The sequence below is a fragment of the Lepidochelys kempii genome, chromosome 1, assembly GCF_965140285.1.
Source record: "Lepidochelys kempii isolate rLepKem1 chromosome 1, rLepKem1.hap1, whole genome shotgun sequence".
Classification (NCBI taxonomy): Eukaryota; Metazoa; Chordata; order Testudines; family Cheloniidae; genus Lepidochelys; species Lepidochelys kempii.
The window spans coordinates 198,069,410-198,084,556 of NC_136380.1; the positions used below are offsets into that span (position 1 = coordinate 198,069,410).

Below are 15,147 nucleotides of genomic sequence, written 5' to 3' on the forward strand. Positions count from 1 at the left end.
TTTTGTAGTTGTGCAATTGATTTTTCCTTCCTAAGTATAGTACTTTTCATTTGTCTTCATTGAATTTCATCTTGCTGATTTCAGACTATTTCTCCAATTTGTCACAATAGTTTTGTATTTTAATCCTGTCCTCCAAAGTGCTTGTGACCCCCTCCCAGCTTGGTGTCATCTGCACGTATTTTAAACAAACTCATCAAGTCATTATCCAAATTATTAATTAAAATGTTTAATAGTATCGGACACTGGACCTTACTGGATACATCCTCCAAGTTTGACAGTGAACCACTGATAACTACTATTTGAATACAGTTTTTCAATCAGTTGTGCACCTACCTTATAGTAATTTCATTTAGACCACATTTCCCTAGTTTCCGTATGAAAATGTCATGTGGAACTGTGACAAAAGCCTTACGAAAATCAATATATATCATGTCTACTGCTTCCCCCCATCCACTAGGCCAAAAGGAAATTAGGTTGATTTGCCATGATAGGTCTTGACAAATCTGTTACTTATCACCCTATTAACCTAAGGGTTTTAACAAATTGATTATTTAATCATTTGTTCCAGTATCATAGAATCATAGAATATCAGGGTTGGAAGGGACCTCAGGAGGTCATCTAGTCCAACCCCCTGCTCAAAGCAGAACCAATCCCCAACTAAATTATCCCAGTCAGGTCTTTGTCAAGCCTGACCTTAAAAATCTCTAAGGAAGGAGATTCAACCACCTCCCTAGGTAACCCATTCCAGTGCTTCACCACCCTCCTAGTGCAAAAGTTTTTCCTAATATCCAACCTAAACCTCCCACACTGCAACTTGAGACCATTACTCCTTGTTCTGTGATCTGCTACCACTGAGAACAGTCTAGAACCATTTGCATTGGAACCCCCTTTCATGTAGTTGAAAGCAGCTATCAAATCCCCCCTCATTCTTCTCTTCTGCAGACTAAATAATCCAAGTTCCCTCAGCCTCTCTTCATAAGTCATGTGCTCCAGCCCCCTAATCATTTTTGTTGCTGTCCGCTGGACTCTTTCCAATTTATCCACATCCTCCTTGTAGTGTGGGGCCCAAAACTGGACACAGTACTCCAGATGAGGCCTCACCAATGCCGAATAGAGGGGAATGATCACTTCCATCGATCTGCTGGCAACGCTCCTACTTATACAGCCCAAAATGCTGTTAGCCTTCTTGGCAACAATGGCACACTGTTGACTCATGTCCAGCTTCTCGTCCGCTGTAACCCCTTGGTCCTTTTCTGCAGAACTGCTTCCTAGCCATTCAGTCCCTAATCTGTAGCAGTGCATGGGATTCTTCCATCCTACGTGCAGGACTCTGCACTTGTCCTTGTTGAACCTTATCAGATTTCTTTCGGCCCAATCCTCTAATTTGTCTAGGTCCCTCTGTATCCTATCCCTACTCTCCAGCGTATCTATCACTCCTCCCAGTTTAGTGTCATCTGCAAACTTGCTGAGGGTGCAATCCACGCCATCCTCCAAATCATTAATGAAGATATTGAACAAAACTGGCCCCAGGACTGACCCTTGGGGCACTCTGCTTGATACCGGCTGCCAACTAGACATGGAGCCATTGATCACTACCCTTTGAGCCTGATGATCTAGCCAGCTTTCTATCCACCTTATAGTCCATTCATCCAACCCATACCTTTTTAACTTGCTGGCAGGAATACTGTGGGAGACTGTATCAAAAGCTTTGCTAAAGTCAAGGAATAACACTTTCTCCTCATCCACGAGCCAGTTATCTTGTCATAGAAGGCAATTGGGTTAGTCAGGCATGACTTGCCCTTGGTGAATCCAGGCTGACTGTTCCTGATCACTTTCTTCTCCTCTAAGTGCTTCAGAATTGATTCATTGAAGACCTGCTCCATGATTTTTCCAGGGACTGAGGTGAGGCTGACTGGCTTGTAGTTCCCCGGATCCTCCTCCTTCCTTTTTTTAAAGATGGGCACTACGTTAGCCTTTTTCCAGTCATCCGGGACCTCCCCCGATCGCCATGAGTTTTCAAAGATGATGTCCAATGGCTCTGCAATCACATCTGCCAACTCCTTTAGCACCCTCAGATGCAGTGCAGAACTTCCAGGTATTGAAGTTCAGCTGACTGGTCTATAATTCCCTGGGTCCTCTTTGCTCCCTTTTATAAAGATAGGTACTATGTTTGCCCTTCTGTAGTCTTCTGGGACCTCACCTGACCTCCAGGAGTTCTCAAAGATAATTCCTAACAGTTCCTAGATTGGTTCAGCTAGTTCCTTAAGTACCCTGGGTTGAATTTCATCAGGCCCTACCTGATGAAACTCATCTAAATATTCTTCAACCTGTTCTTTTCCTAATCTGGTTGGTATTCCTTCCTTGCTTGTTGTTATAAATTATGTTACGCATCTGGTCATAATTAACCTCTTTAGTGAACATTGAAGCAAATTAAGCATTAAACACCTTAGAGCCTGCTTGCTGTCATCAGTTATTAGTGCTCCTTCCCAACTAAGTGATGGACCTGCTCTTTTCTTCATCTTTTTCTTGCTGCTGACATATGTATAGAACCTCTTCTTATTGCGCTTTATGTTTCTTGTTAGGTGTGACTCATTTCCTGCCTTAGCCTTTTTGATTTTGTCCCAACATTCTTGTGCTGTTCTTTTATATTCATCAGTAGCAATTTGTCCATGTTTCCACATTTTTTAGGATTCCTTTTTTATTTTAGGTCATTAAATTGCCGCTGATGGAGCCATTTTGGCCCCTAACTATTATTCCTGTTTTTCCTTCGCATTGGGATAATTTGCAATTTGGCCCTTAATATTGTCTCTTTTAGAAACTGCAGCTCTCCTGAATGCCTTTTTCCCTTAGATTTTCTTCCCATCGGACCTTATCTACCAGTTCTCTGAGTTTGTTAAAGTCTGCTTTTTTAAAGTCCATTATTCTTATTATGCTGTTCTTACTCTTTCCTTTCCTTAAAAACATGAAACCTATCATTTCCTAATTACTTTCAGCCAAATTGCTTTCTAACTTCAGATTTGTACCAATTCCTCCTTGTTAAATTAAATCTAAAATGCTACCCCCTGGTTACTTCCTCCACCTTCTGAAACAAGAAGTTGTCCCCAGTACAATCTAAGAACTTAACAGCAATTATGTTTCGCCATATTACTTTTCCAACAGATATCTGGGTAGTTAAAGTCTCCCATTACTACCAGGTCTTATGTTTTGGACATTTCTATTGTTCTAGATTAATGCGTCATCCACCTCCTCCTCTTGATTTGGTTGTCTGTAGTAGACCTCTACCATGATATCATCCTGTGTTTTCTTCCCCCCTTTTATCTTTACATGGAGACTTTCAACAAGCCTGCTTCTCAGTTTTTTGTGGACCTCAGAACAACAATATATTCTTGATGTATAATGCAAGCACCTCCCTGCTGCCTGTCCTTCCTGAACAAACTATACCCCTCTACCAATATTTCAGTCATGAGATTTACCCCACCAAGTCTCAGTGATGCCAGTTAAGTCATAGTTTACCTTGTGTACCAAGATTTCCAGTTCTTCATATTTACTCCCTATACTGGTTTCAGAGGAACAGCCGTGTTAGTCTGTATTCGCAAAAAGAAAAGGAGTACTTGTGGCACCTTAGAGACTAACCAATTTATTTGAGCATGAGCTTTCGTGAGCTACATTTGTGTATAAACGTCTAAGATGTTGAGCAGATGCCCCCATTAAATTCCCTCTTATTGATTCTTTGACCCTATTGTAATTTTCCATTTCCCCTCTAATATCTAGCCCTTTGTTGAGGTCACCTTTTGTGTCCTTCAGACAAATATGGACAAAAGCTAATTAAATCAGTAATATAAATATAGTAGTTTTATGTATTTAATATAGTTTTCTATATTAACTCTCTTTTCAAAGTACTATTTAGGTATTCTATAACTCACTGCATTTAAATATGCAACATTTAGGCCACGATAGTTATTCTGGTAGTGCCAGTCGGGGCCTAAATGTTGCATGTTTAAATGCAGTGCTTATACAGTTCTTAAATAGTACTTTATAAAGCCTTTAGACATTGCATAATTTTTCTCCCCTGAACAAGAGTGCAGTTACTGAAGAACCTTGGCTAGTCTGTCATTCGAATACTAGGTGGACTCTTCTTCTTTCTCCTTTCTTGCTGGTAGTGTTCTTGGACTGTGCTCCAGTTCTTCTTCGTCATTGACTTGTGGCATCAGTGCCAAGATATGCTGCCCCATGCAGAGTGTGGTTGGCAGCTGGAGGATCTAGATGCTAACCTGTGGAATGTGTTTTTCCAGCAGCAGCATATGAGACTGTGCTGGCTTCCTGGCTGGCTTTTTTCGGACTTTTGGCTGGTTGCATTCTTGGCTCTGGTGCCAGGTGTTAAACTGACTATGGGAATGGGACACAGATGGCATCCTTTTGAATAACTTGTTTTTAATTCTCTTCCTAATGTGAGGCAACACTTTCTATAATTTTCTTTGAATTTGATTCCCTGCTTATTTGTCTTAACCTACAAAGCTTGTGCCATAATGGAAAAAGTGGTTTTTTTAATTCCTCATTTAGATTTATTTGATCCTGACAATTTAAAGCACTGCACAATGTACTAGCATGGTATATTTGTTGTTTTCAACAACTCTCCTACAAAGTAGCATTCTCCTTGTGCGGAACTGAACGGGCTGCTTCTCTCATAGTAGCCACCCACTGTATGTGCTGCCCTTTTTTCCCCACCTTTAAAGTTAGAGCTGTGTGCTCAGGCTCTACAGGTCTCAAGTGTTTAGGTAGTTTCGTTAGTTGTTTCATAAACTCACCTCACCCCATCCTCTGGCAAAAGCCATTTATGTTATGGCAATAAAGTGAGATTTGGTCATCTTGTGGTATTTCTGCTATTGGGGTAGGGGATGCTAGATATTGTGTTATTCCAGGCTGCATGAGTGTTTCTAGGAGGCATGATTAAAGTCAGAGAAAAATATAAATACACAAGCAAATACTGTCCACCACACACATCCCTATTCAAAAGTTTGGGTGAATGTGCTGAGAAGAAATTCTCCTGATAAACCATTACACTAGACTGACAGATACCATGACAAACAGCATGCTGTTGGGTAGTCCAGATACCACTAAATCCTTGAAGTAACGAACAAAACCACACTGACTTGCAACTTTGAACTCCATTTAATCAGGCAACAGGGAAAACAGCAACCATGCCAGTGTTGTGGCTCTGTCAGCCTTTCTCCTGGAAACCCTGGATTTGTTTTTCCATGCTGCCTAATTAAATACCATTTAAGTTGTCATATAAGATTAGCTTTGTTTTCTTCAAGTTGGCCTAATTTAGCTGTGTTTGGCATAGTGGGCAGTTCAATGGTTTTGTCAATGTGCCTACACATTCATTGTATTGATTATTTAGCTCTGGGATAGCATAGTAAACTAGAACTTACTTCCCCTGTGTCTCATGGCGTGCAGCATATTTTTCTGTTTGAGACAGATATTGAACTGTGTGATCTTTACTCACACAGACAGAGCCATCCCTTGGGTAGGGCAAATCGGGGCAACCGCTCCAGGCCCTGTGGGCTGGTGCGATTGCCTGGCGCAGTTGGTTCTGGGAGACATAGGCGAGGGAACTAGGCGTGCGGAGGATGCTGCAGCCCCTGCGGGCTCCCAGCTGCCGTCCCACGCAACCGGGACTCTGCCCAGCCACCGATGCAGAGGGGAGCCTCCAAGCCTGCGAGGGCCGATTTGTCCCGGGCCCCGCACCCTCGAGGGACAGCCCTGCACACAGACCCACCAATGGATCTCGTGCCTGAGCTGTAGCGCCATTCTGAGTCCTCTACTGTGTGAGAGTTAGTTAACATATATCCATTGCTTTGATCATATAAAGAGTTATTTCAGTGCTATCAATAATCTGAAAGTAGACTGCAGTCACATCAGTTATATGGGGTGGCTTTGAGAGGCAATGCAGTTCTGTGACAGGATACCAGACTAAGAATTAGGAGACCCGGGTTCTAATCCCAGCTCTGAAACTGATTAATTGTGTGACCTTGGGTGAGTCACTTGACACTTCGGAGCTCCAGTTTCCCTATCTGTAAAATGGGAGTAATCATTCTGAGCCACCTTTGTAGAGTGCTTTGAAATCTAAAGAATATGCATTGTCCAAACCCATCTCCTTTTATAACTAAATTAGAATTTGAGAGAAATCATACCTTCCTAAGTGTGAGGATTACTGGATGTCTGATTCCCTAAATAATGATAATTTACAGGAGGTTCAGTAGGTCAACAAGAAATTTAAATACTGGGGAACGTGTGTGTGTGTATATATGTATATGTATACACACACACACACACGTTCCCCAGTATTTAAATGTATATGTATCAGTATTATATATATTATATATAATCAGTTAATTTGGAAAATGAAATGCATCATTTGTTAATTGTCTAAGAGTAAAATTATGCTGTGTGTGAGTATAACTTTAGATATATAATATAATCAGAAAGTATTGAGCACTATGAGAGCCAGCAGAATGTCAAGTGAGTAACAGATCTACCTCCTCTTTGGGCAACGAACATAGACACAGAGTTTTCTTTGGGGATATTGTCAGTAAATTTTAGTTTTATTAATTTCAAATATTGAAATTCTGAGATTGTGAAGTTGCTTTTTTAGTTCAAACTACCCAAACTATGCAGGAACCCACTGGCAAAAGATGAGAAAGCAGGTGAGAACTTGAGGATGGAGACAGGATTTTTCAAGAACTAAACAGGAAAGCCAACCAGTGGAAAGTATGGATATTGGCTGAATAGATCACATCCAGTTGTGCCTTGGAAGTTTTTATTGAAAATTAGGTATGACTAACCAACACTGAGGGTCAAATTGTATTTTTTTAGTCACTAAATCCTTTTTGGGAGGTAAAGATGGAGGCATGCAGCAGTGGGAGTACCCAGAAGAATTCTATTTGACTCATTCGCTCTCAGATGTCACCATGCTCTATACTTGCAGGGGAAACAGGCCTGAGAACACAAAACCCAGATCTGGATTTTAAACTTCCTGAAGTTCAGAGTTAATTGGATTCAGCGTTTTTTGGTTTGAGCCATTTCCAGTTTTTGGATCTGTATGTGGCTGAGTGGCAGTGTGACTCAGTGTGGAGGACTGAAGTCAGGTGGGGTCATTCTTAATGAAATACACTGAAGAACTGAAGATGAGTATATTGTTCTTCTCCTAACTCTCCTGGCAGCTGCTCTTCTCTCTCCTCAGAAGAAAGAGGCTCCTCTTACAGTTCCTCATAACCTCTGGCCCCGCCCCACCCCCGTTCCAGTGCCACTGCTTCCTCCACGCCAGTTCCCTCTGCTCCTTCAAAAAAGTGCTAAAATGGTACATAGCCCTTGTGTCGCCCCTCTGCATAGGGATGAATTTCACCCTAAAGTAGTGGCTAAGTAAAGATTAGACAGTGGAGAAAATTGCCGTGTTTTTTGCAGAGACTAGATTTGTTGTTGTTGCATGCGTTGTTACCAAACACCATATACATTAGCAGAAGATGTTTATAATCATATTAGTTCTTGAGAACAAGTGTTCTGAAGAAGGGTCTTTTTAGCCTGAAAGCATAGAATTTTATTTATCCAATAAAATGTGTTACATTCTCTGTCTTTTTATTTATATTGTGACAAAGTTCCTCCTCTGCCTTGGTGGGTCCTGCTCTTATTGGCGGATTTGCTCGTCTCAGAGATTCACAGCAGCCCTCAGTTTAGCCACTTTTGCCAGTGGCTCAAACCTGCCATTCACTCAGCTAACCTCATCACTGGCCAGCATGGGGAAATTGAATTGATTGGAATTTAAATTGATAGTTATTCGACTCTGGTTTTCATTTTCAGATAGTGTGCTATATTAATTTAGTTGATTTCTTTGAAATGTTATCCAAATTAAGTTTAAGTAAACAATGTTCTGAGTCATTTGGAAAGTAAATTGTGATAAAACTTCGTTGTGATTGTTTTTAATGTAACATACTGAGCACAGTAAGGAGAATTCTACAGATGGTTTTTCCACAAATGTGACAAAATTGCAGTGAATCTCCTCATTTTACCAACATTAGCCATTGTGCAGCCAATGGGATTTGTAACTGTACCTTCATTTTGTTAGGGGAATGCATTTTAAGATTAGTCTACATGTGTCTTAATTGTCAGTATGTAAAACGGTTGTACCAAAAATAGTTATGTACCGAGAATAGTTATGTAGATCTTTATAGTGCCACTCAACTTTGGGTTTTTTAAAATCTGTTTACATTACTTGTAAGTAGGACAGTCCTTTATATACAAACAGAATTTTACCCACATTTTGCCTTCAGTAGTCCAAATATGGTCTGTTTGGTTCAGTGTATCTCCAGTGGTTTCATACTGGGGATGAACAGACAGTCTTTTTCTAGGAGGAAAAAAGAGCTGGCCCTCTACAAGAGTCAGTACATTTAATTTATGTATTGAAAAAGGAAACAAGCTTTTTCTCTATCATGTTGAGCCCTAGCTTTTCTTGAGTAACCATGGAATCTCACTGCTGTTACCCAGCCCTTGCTCTCACTACCCCTTTGCCCCCATTATTGTGCTCTGTCTAAAATTAGATTTCCATCTCTTTAGGGCCAGAGCCAATATCTGCTTGCTTGCACTAGAAGGCAACTAGCACACTTTGAGGTTCAACAAATATGATAACAATGAACGATAGGTGTATGTTATGAGGCTCATGTTTGTTTTAGCTAGGGTTTGAAAATGAGTTTTATGTATGTGTTTTGTCATGTATACCTTTACTTTCTTTTCTTTTATTTCACAGGTGACAAAGAAACAGTTCAGGATTTTACCAAATTTCTTATGGGCTCAAACATATCACTGGAATCCAATATGACAAAGAAAAAGACAGATTCCGGTAAGATTAATTATGAAGACCCTGTCACAGTTCCTCATAAATGATGTTAGTGATAAAATTGCCCTTTTAGATGACAAAAAACAAAACAAAACACATTATGTCTACTGAAGTAGATAAAATAGGATCTCTCATTTCTCATCAGAAAAATATGTCCTCATGGCTCGGGAGATTGGTGACAGAATAAAGAAATTTATACTTCTAGATCATCAGTTCATATCCAGCCCAGGTTGCTGGGGACCAAATGTTGTTACCATCTGATTGTTGTCAAACAACCATGTGGTGACCAATTCCTAGTGGTCAAGAAGCCACATTACAAAAACAAAAAGAAAAGGAGGACTTGTGGCACCTTAGAGACTAACCAATTTATTTGAGCATAAGCTTTCGTGAGCTACAGCTCACTTGCATCCGATGCAGTGAGCTGTAGCTCACGAAAGCTTATGCTCAAATAAATTGGTTAGTCTCTAAGGTGCCAATACAGACTAACACGGCTGTTACTCTGAAACGTTACAAAAACACCATCACAGTTGGTACTGATTGGCACTCTTGTTGGATGTCTCAGGAGAGACCCAAGGATGGAATGGGTCTAAATGAAACTAAATTACCATCTAACCGATAAGGATACACTCTGCAGGCTAAGATTGAGGACAATTAGCAAGGCAGTACAAGGAAGCTTGCAATTCCTCTGTATGTGCTGTATCTGTGTCCAGGGCTCTCAATTTGGCAATTTTCACAAGAATTAAATTCCCATGAACATTCTAAGTTTTTTTTAAAGCATTCATATTGTCAAAATAATAAAACAATCACTCTGTTCATGCTTTAATGGAGTTTTTTGTGGCCCACCCAGCAAATTACTTTTTATCTAGCTAACTGTATTCCAATAAGCTTATTAGGAATTGCATGCTTTTAATGAAAACGAATATATACATGGTATCATTCTGCCTTCATTATAAGAATCCACACTAACTGCTACTTTGGCGTTTCTGTTCACTAGCATTTAATCTGAAAAAAATTAGCATCTCTCTGAAGCTGTGCATGAATTGACTTTTATGCTCTTACTGATGTTTTTGAAAGCCTTTTCCTTTTGAATCCTGTCTGATGTTAAAACTTCAAAGAATGCATGCAAAGAAAAGCCTCCTAAATTAATTATAAACTGTGGTGTGTTCGTAATCCCTAGATAGAACACTGGCACTTAATTTACTTGGGTAAAAAAAGAGAAACAGGGCTTACGGTTGAGATTTGGCATTTCAGTCCCTTAAAGTTTATTCAGTCTAAAAATTGTACTTAGCAAGGATTAAGTCAATATGATAAACTGTTAGTAGTAGTAGCTTCATCCAAGCAGTAAGGTAAAGCCAAGGATGGCTATCAGTTTTAATTGACTAGTCCACTTTTTCTGAACTTAGGTAAGTAGTATGTATTTAAGTAGATCCCTTCTGGGATTTGAAGAGTTTGAAAGGACATATTATACATATGATTTTTGAAGAATATCTACATCTGCTGTTATTCATTTTGATACATTATATATTTAATGGTAAGCCTTTAGAGCTTTGAAGTACGTCAATACTTTGAACTGCAGTCAAAATAGACTATTGGATATACGCTGTTTTCTCATTTTCTTAAATAAGAGTGGACTGTCATTTAATTTTTTAGTTCAGTACTATTCATGAAGCCTACCTACATAAAAATTCAAAGGTAAATCAGAACTCGGAATAAGTTAGCATAAACATGGCTTCACTTTTAATACACTTTATTTAATCATTTAGGTTTCTGAAACAAAATGGTGCATTTCCAAAAATCCAGAAGCCCTGCCACTAGTGCCTTTTAAATAAAGTATAGGCAAAATAAGTTGGAATATGCAGGTTATTTTGAGCTTGTTACACTGTGCAGAAATTTTTTGAGCAGTTGAACATCCTCAGTTTTCATTGAAGTCAGTGGGAGTTGAGGGGACAGAGTACCTTGAAAATTCATGTCATTAAGAAGAAATGAGCCCCTAATAGTTTGCATGGAACTGAGTCCATTAAAAATGTATGAGATATTCCCTAAAACGATATTCTTTGTAACTGATTACAAATGGTAAATAAAATGATGTAGATTTGGTGGTGTTATGGGAATTCCACAAACTGTGCAAGAACATCACGGGGTGAGTGTGTGTCTTTGTAGTTTGTGCTGTTTTTCCAGAGTACACTGCAGTAGGCTCAAGTGTATGCACAAATTCTATTGAGTAATAATGGCTTGTGCCTGTACGTAGCTGCTGGGCACTAGCAAAGGTTTTTACAGTGTTTAGAAGGTACAGTAGATACCACTGAAAAGTCAACATTTGCCAACTTTCGTCACACAGTTGCCTCAGGTATTACCCATTCTAAGCATAGGGAAAAATTCCATTAATCTCAGATACCACTGTGTAGTAGCTGTTGGGAGATGATAACCTCTTTATACACAAAATTGTTTTTTTTTGAAAGGGTGTATTCATTTCCTCCCATCTGGGATTTAAAAACGAAAATAAAAAATTCAAATAGCCATTCTTAAAATGCTAAGGACTCCAAATATAACCTAATTTAAAATCACTTGGGCACAAGATTGTCTCCAGTCTTGCTTTTTCACATGGTTTGGGGGACATTTCCATTATGATTTGTGAGTTGGTGCTCAAGTCCAAAATGAAAGAAGAATAAAGAAAAAGTGGAGGAGCTGTCTGTCTAGCTTAGGCATTTCTAAATGTTACCCCAAATTAATGTGGAATCCATGTCCTATCCCTCTTACTACATTTATAAATCTGTGTATGCTTCTTAGGGTATGAAATACAGCATGCAACCAATATTACATCAACAGCCAACAGTGTCATTGACACTGGCAACATTATGAGTGTTATCTTACCCTTGAATAGTTTCTCCTGTTAGACACAAGCAGTCTTCTTTTTAACGTAAATCATGCATATCTCCTCTAACCTTATGGACTCTCTCTTTTAAAAAACAGACATGTTTAAACTAGGGCCATCAAACAATTTAAAAAAAATAATCGTGATTAATCGCACTGTTAAACAATAACACAATACCATTTATTTAAATATTTTTGGATGTTTTCTATATTTTTAAATATATTGATTACAATTACAACACAGAATACAAAGTTACAGTTCTCACTTTATATTTATTTTTGATTACAAGTATTTGCACTGTAAAAAAACAAAAGTAGTAGTATTTTTCAGTTCACCTCATACAAGTACTGTAGTGCAATCTCTTTATCATAAAAGTTGGACTTACAAATGTAAAATTTCGTACAAAAAAACTGCATTCAAAAATAAAACAATGTAAAATTTTAGAGCCTGCAAGTCCACTCAGTCCTACTTATTCAGCCAATCGCTAAAACAAACAAGTTTGTTTACATTTGCTGCAGATAATGCTGCCCGCTTCTTGTTTACAATGTCACCTGAAAGTGAGAACAGATGTTCGCCTGGCACTGTTATAGCCGGCATCGCAAGATAGTATGTGCCAGATATGCAGGCACATAAATAAGTAAGGCGGTACGGGCCGGTACGGCATACCGGGGAAAAATGGCCTCCTGTACCGGCCCCTACCACTGACTTTAAAGTGCTGCCGTGGCAGCGCTTGAACATCGCTGCTCCTTTTGCTACCCCCTGTCGGCGGCCTTGCCAGGTCCCTACCGCCAGGGCTGCAGCGACGTTAAAGTGCTGCCGCTTTAACATCCCTACTCCTTTTTGCCCACCCCCTCCCGGGCCACCAACGGGGGTGGGGGGGCAAAAGGAGCAGCTACCCCAGGGCCTGTGATTTTAAAGGGCCCGGGTTGGAGCCCTGGGTGGCGCAAGCGGACTGGCTGGGGGACCCTGACACCCCCCCAGCCCCGTCCCTTCTGCCAGGGCCCGTACTAGTAAGAGACACGTTTTACTTTCACCCCTGCAGATATGCTAAAGAGTCATATGTCCCTTCATGCTTCAACCACCATTCCAGGGGACATGTCTCCATGCCGATGACGGGTTCTGCTCGATAACCATCCAAAGCAGAGCGGGCTGACACATGTTCATTTTCGTTATCAGAGTCAGATGCCACCATCAGAAGGGTGATTTTCTTTTTTGGTGGTTCAGGTTCTGTAGTTTCTGCATCGGAGTGTTGCTCTTTTAAGACATCTGGAAGCATGCTCCACACCTCGTCCCTCTCAGATTTTGGACCATACTTCAGATTCTTAAACCTTGGGTCGGTTAGAAATCTCACATTGGTACCTTCTTTGCGTTTTGTGAAATCTACAGTAAAAGCGTTCTTAAAATGAACATGTGCTGGATCATCATCCAAGACTGCTGTAACATGAAATATATGTAAGAATGCAGGTAAAACAGAGCAGGGGACATACAATTCCCCCCCAAGGAGTTCAGTCACTAATTTAATTAACGCATTATTTTTTTAACGAGCATCATCAGCATGGAAGCATGTCCTCTGGAATGGTGGCCAAAGCATGAAGGGCCATATGATTGTTTAGCATATTTGACACGTAAATACCTTGCAGTGCCAGCTACAAAAGTGCCATGTGAATTCCTGTTCTCACTTTCTGGTGACACTGTAAATAAGAAGCAGGCAGCAATATCTCCCATAAATGTAAACAGACTCGTTTGTCTTTGCGATTGGCTGAACAAGAAGTAGGACTGAGTGAAGTTGTAGGCTCTGAAGTTTTGCATTGTTTCGTTTTTGCGTGCTGTTATGTAACAAAAAAAATCTACATTTGTAAGTTGCACTTTCATGACAGAGATTGCACTACAGTACTTGTATGAGGTGAATGGAAAAATACTATTTCTTTTGTTTTTTTACAGTGCAAATATTTGTAATAAAAAATATACACTTTGATTTCGATTACAACGCAGAATACAACTGTATATGAAAATGTAGAAAATCATCCAAAATATTTAATCAATTTCAATTGGTATTCTATTGTTTAACAGTGCACTTAAAACTGATTAATTGTGATTAATTTTTTTAACCGTGATTCATTTTTTTGAGTTAAATGCATGAGTTAACTGCAATGAATCGACAACCTTAGTTTAAACATGGATAATAGAAGAAAAGTCTCTCTACTTAGATTTGATTTCTCCTGTTTTCCAAGGTTTTGGTCAGTTGTGATTCATACGTACATTATCTTTTTCTAAGACACCTCTTCAAAACTCATACAGTGTACTATAAATGTCTGAAAAATGCATTCTTCTCACTGGGTATTGAGATAGCTTTTCCTGTAGTAATGATGTGTATTCGTATTATCAGTTCAGAGGTGGTAACATCTGGTTGATCAGCATAAGTGGGCTCTCTGTTGAAGCAGTTTTGCCATTCTGATAAGTAAAACCAGACAGTATTTTGTATGAAATTGTCACCAGCTGTAGTTTAAGAAACTGAATCAGCTATTGGTTATTTTATTATTTTAAAACAATTGATATGTCACTGCAAATTTAAACAGTAGTTTACACACATAACAATTTCCTCCCCCTTAGGATTGCATATTTTTTTAAGACTATGCCTGGGGCTATACATTTTACCCCTGAGGGCATTCTGCACCAAAAAAATTAAAAATTCTGGCACAATTTTAAAATTCTGCAAATTTTATTTGTCAAATAAATGTGGAGATTCCAGCATGGCATGGGGGAGCACAGGCCACTGGCTGCACAGAGGTGGGAGATCACTGTGCAGCTCCCACTCAAGATATGGACTCGGTGAGGCTGCACCCAACCCTGACACAGCGCAAGGACTGGGTCTGACCCAGAAACACCCCAGGGCCCTGCCTCTTCATGCCAGGTGCACCAGGTGTGAACAGGCAGGCTCAACAATGCAGGATCCAAGTGCGGAGGGGCTTAGTGTGGGGGGCAATCTGGGTGTGGGCAGTTCAGTGTGGGATCTGGATGCACAGGGGTTTGTTGGGGGTTCTGGGTACAATGGTAATGGGATTCTGCAGGGAGGTCTGGGGTGGCTGGGGCTCAGCAAGGGAGGTCGGGGGGGAACAGAGCTCGGCAGGGGGGTCTGGGTGTGGGGTTCCAGATGCTGGGGGAGTGGGACTCAGTGGGGTGGGGACCATGTGCAGCTGGTTGGGGCTCGATAGGACGGGGATCCGGGTGCAGGTGGCTTGTTGGGGTGGTCCAGGTGCAGGGGGAGTGGGGCTTGTTGGGGGGCATTCTGGGTGCAGGCAGAGGGGTGAGGCTCGGTGGGAGGGCCTGGGTATGAGGAGGTCTGGATGCACAAGGGTTGGGTAGATGGGGGAGCAGCTCCCTGTAC

The 15,147-nt window shown here is 40.4% G+C and overlaps 1 protein-coding gene across 1 annotated transcript in view; it reads left to right on the top strand.

Moving 5' to 3' along the window:
* ABI3BP (ABI family member 3 binding protein) overlaps nucleotides 1-15,147 on the top strand; it is a 317,415-nt gene that overhangs the window by 251,262 nt on the left and 51,006 nt on the right. The window contains exon 45 of the mRNA XM_078851501.1: nucleotides 8,801-8,893. Coding sequence (XP_078707627.1) covers nucleotides 8,801-8,893 — 93 coding nt within the window. The remainder of the gene's footprint in view (nucleotides 1-8,800; nucleotides 8,894-15,147) is intronic.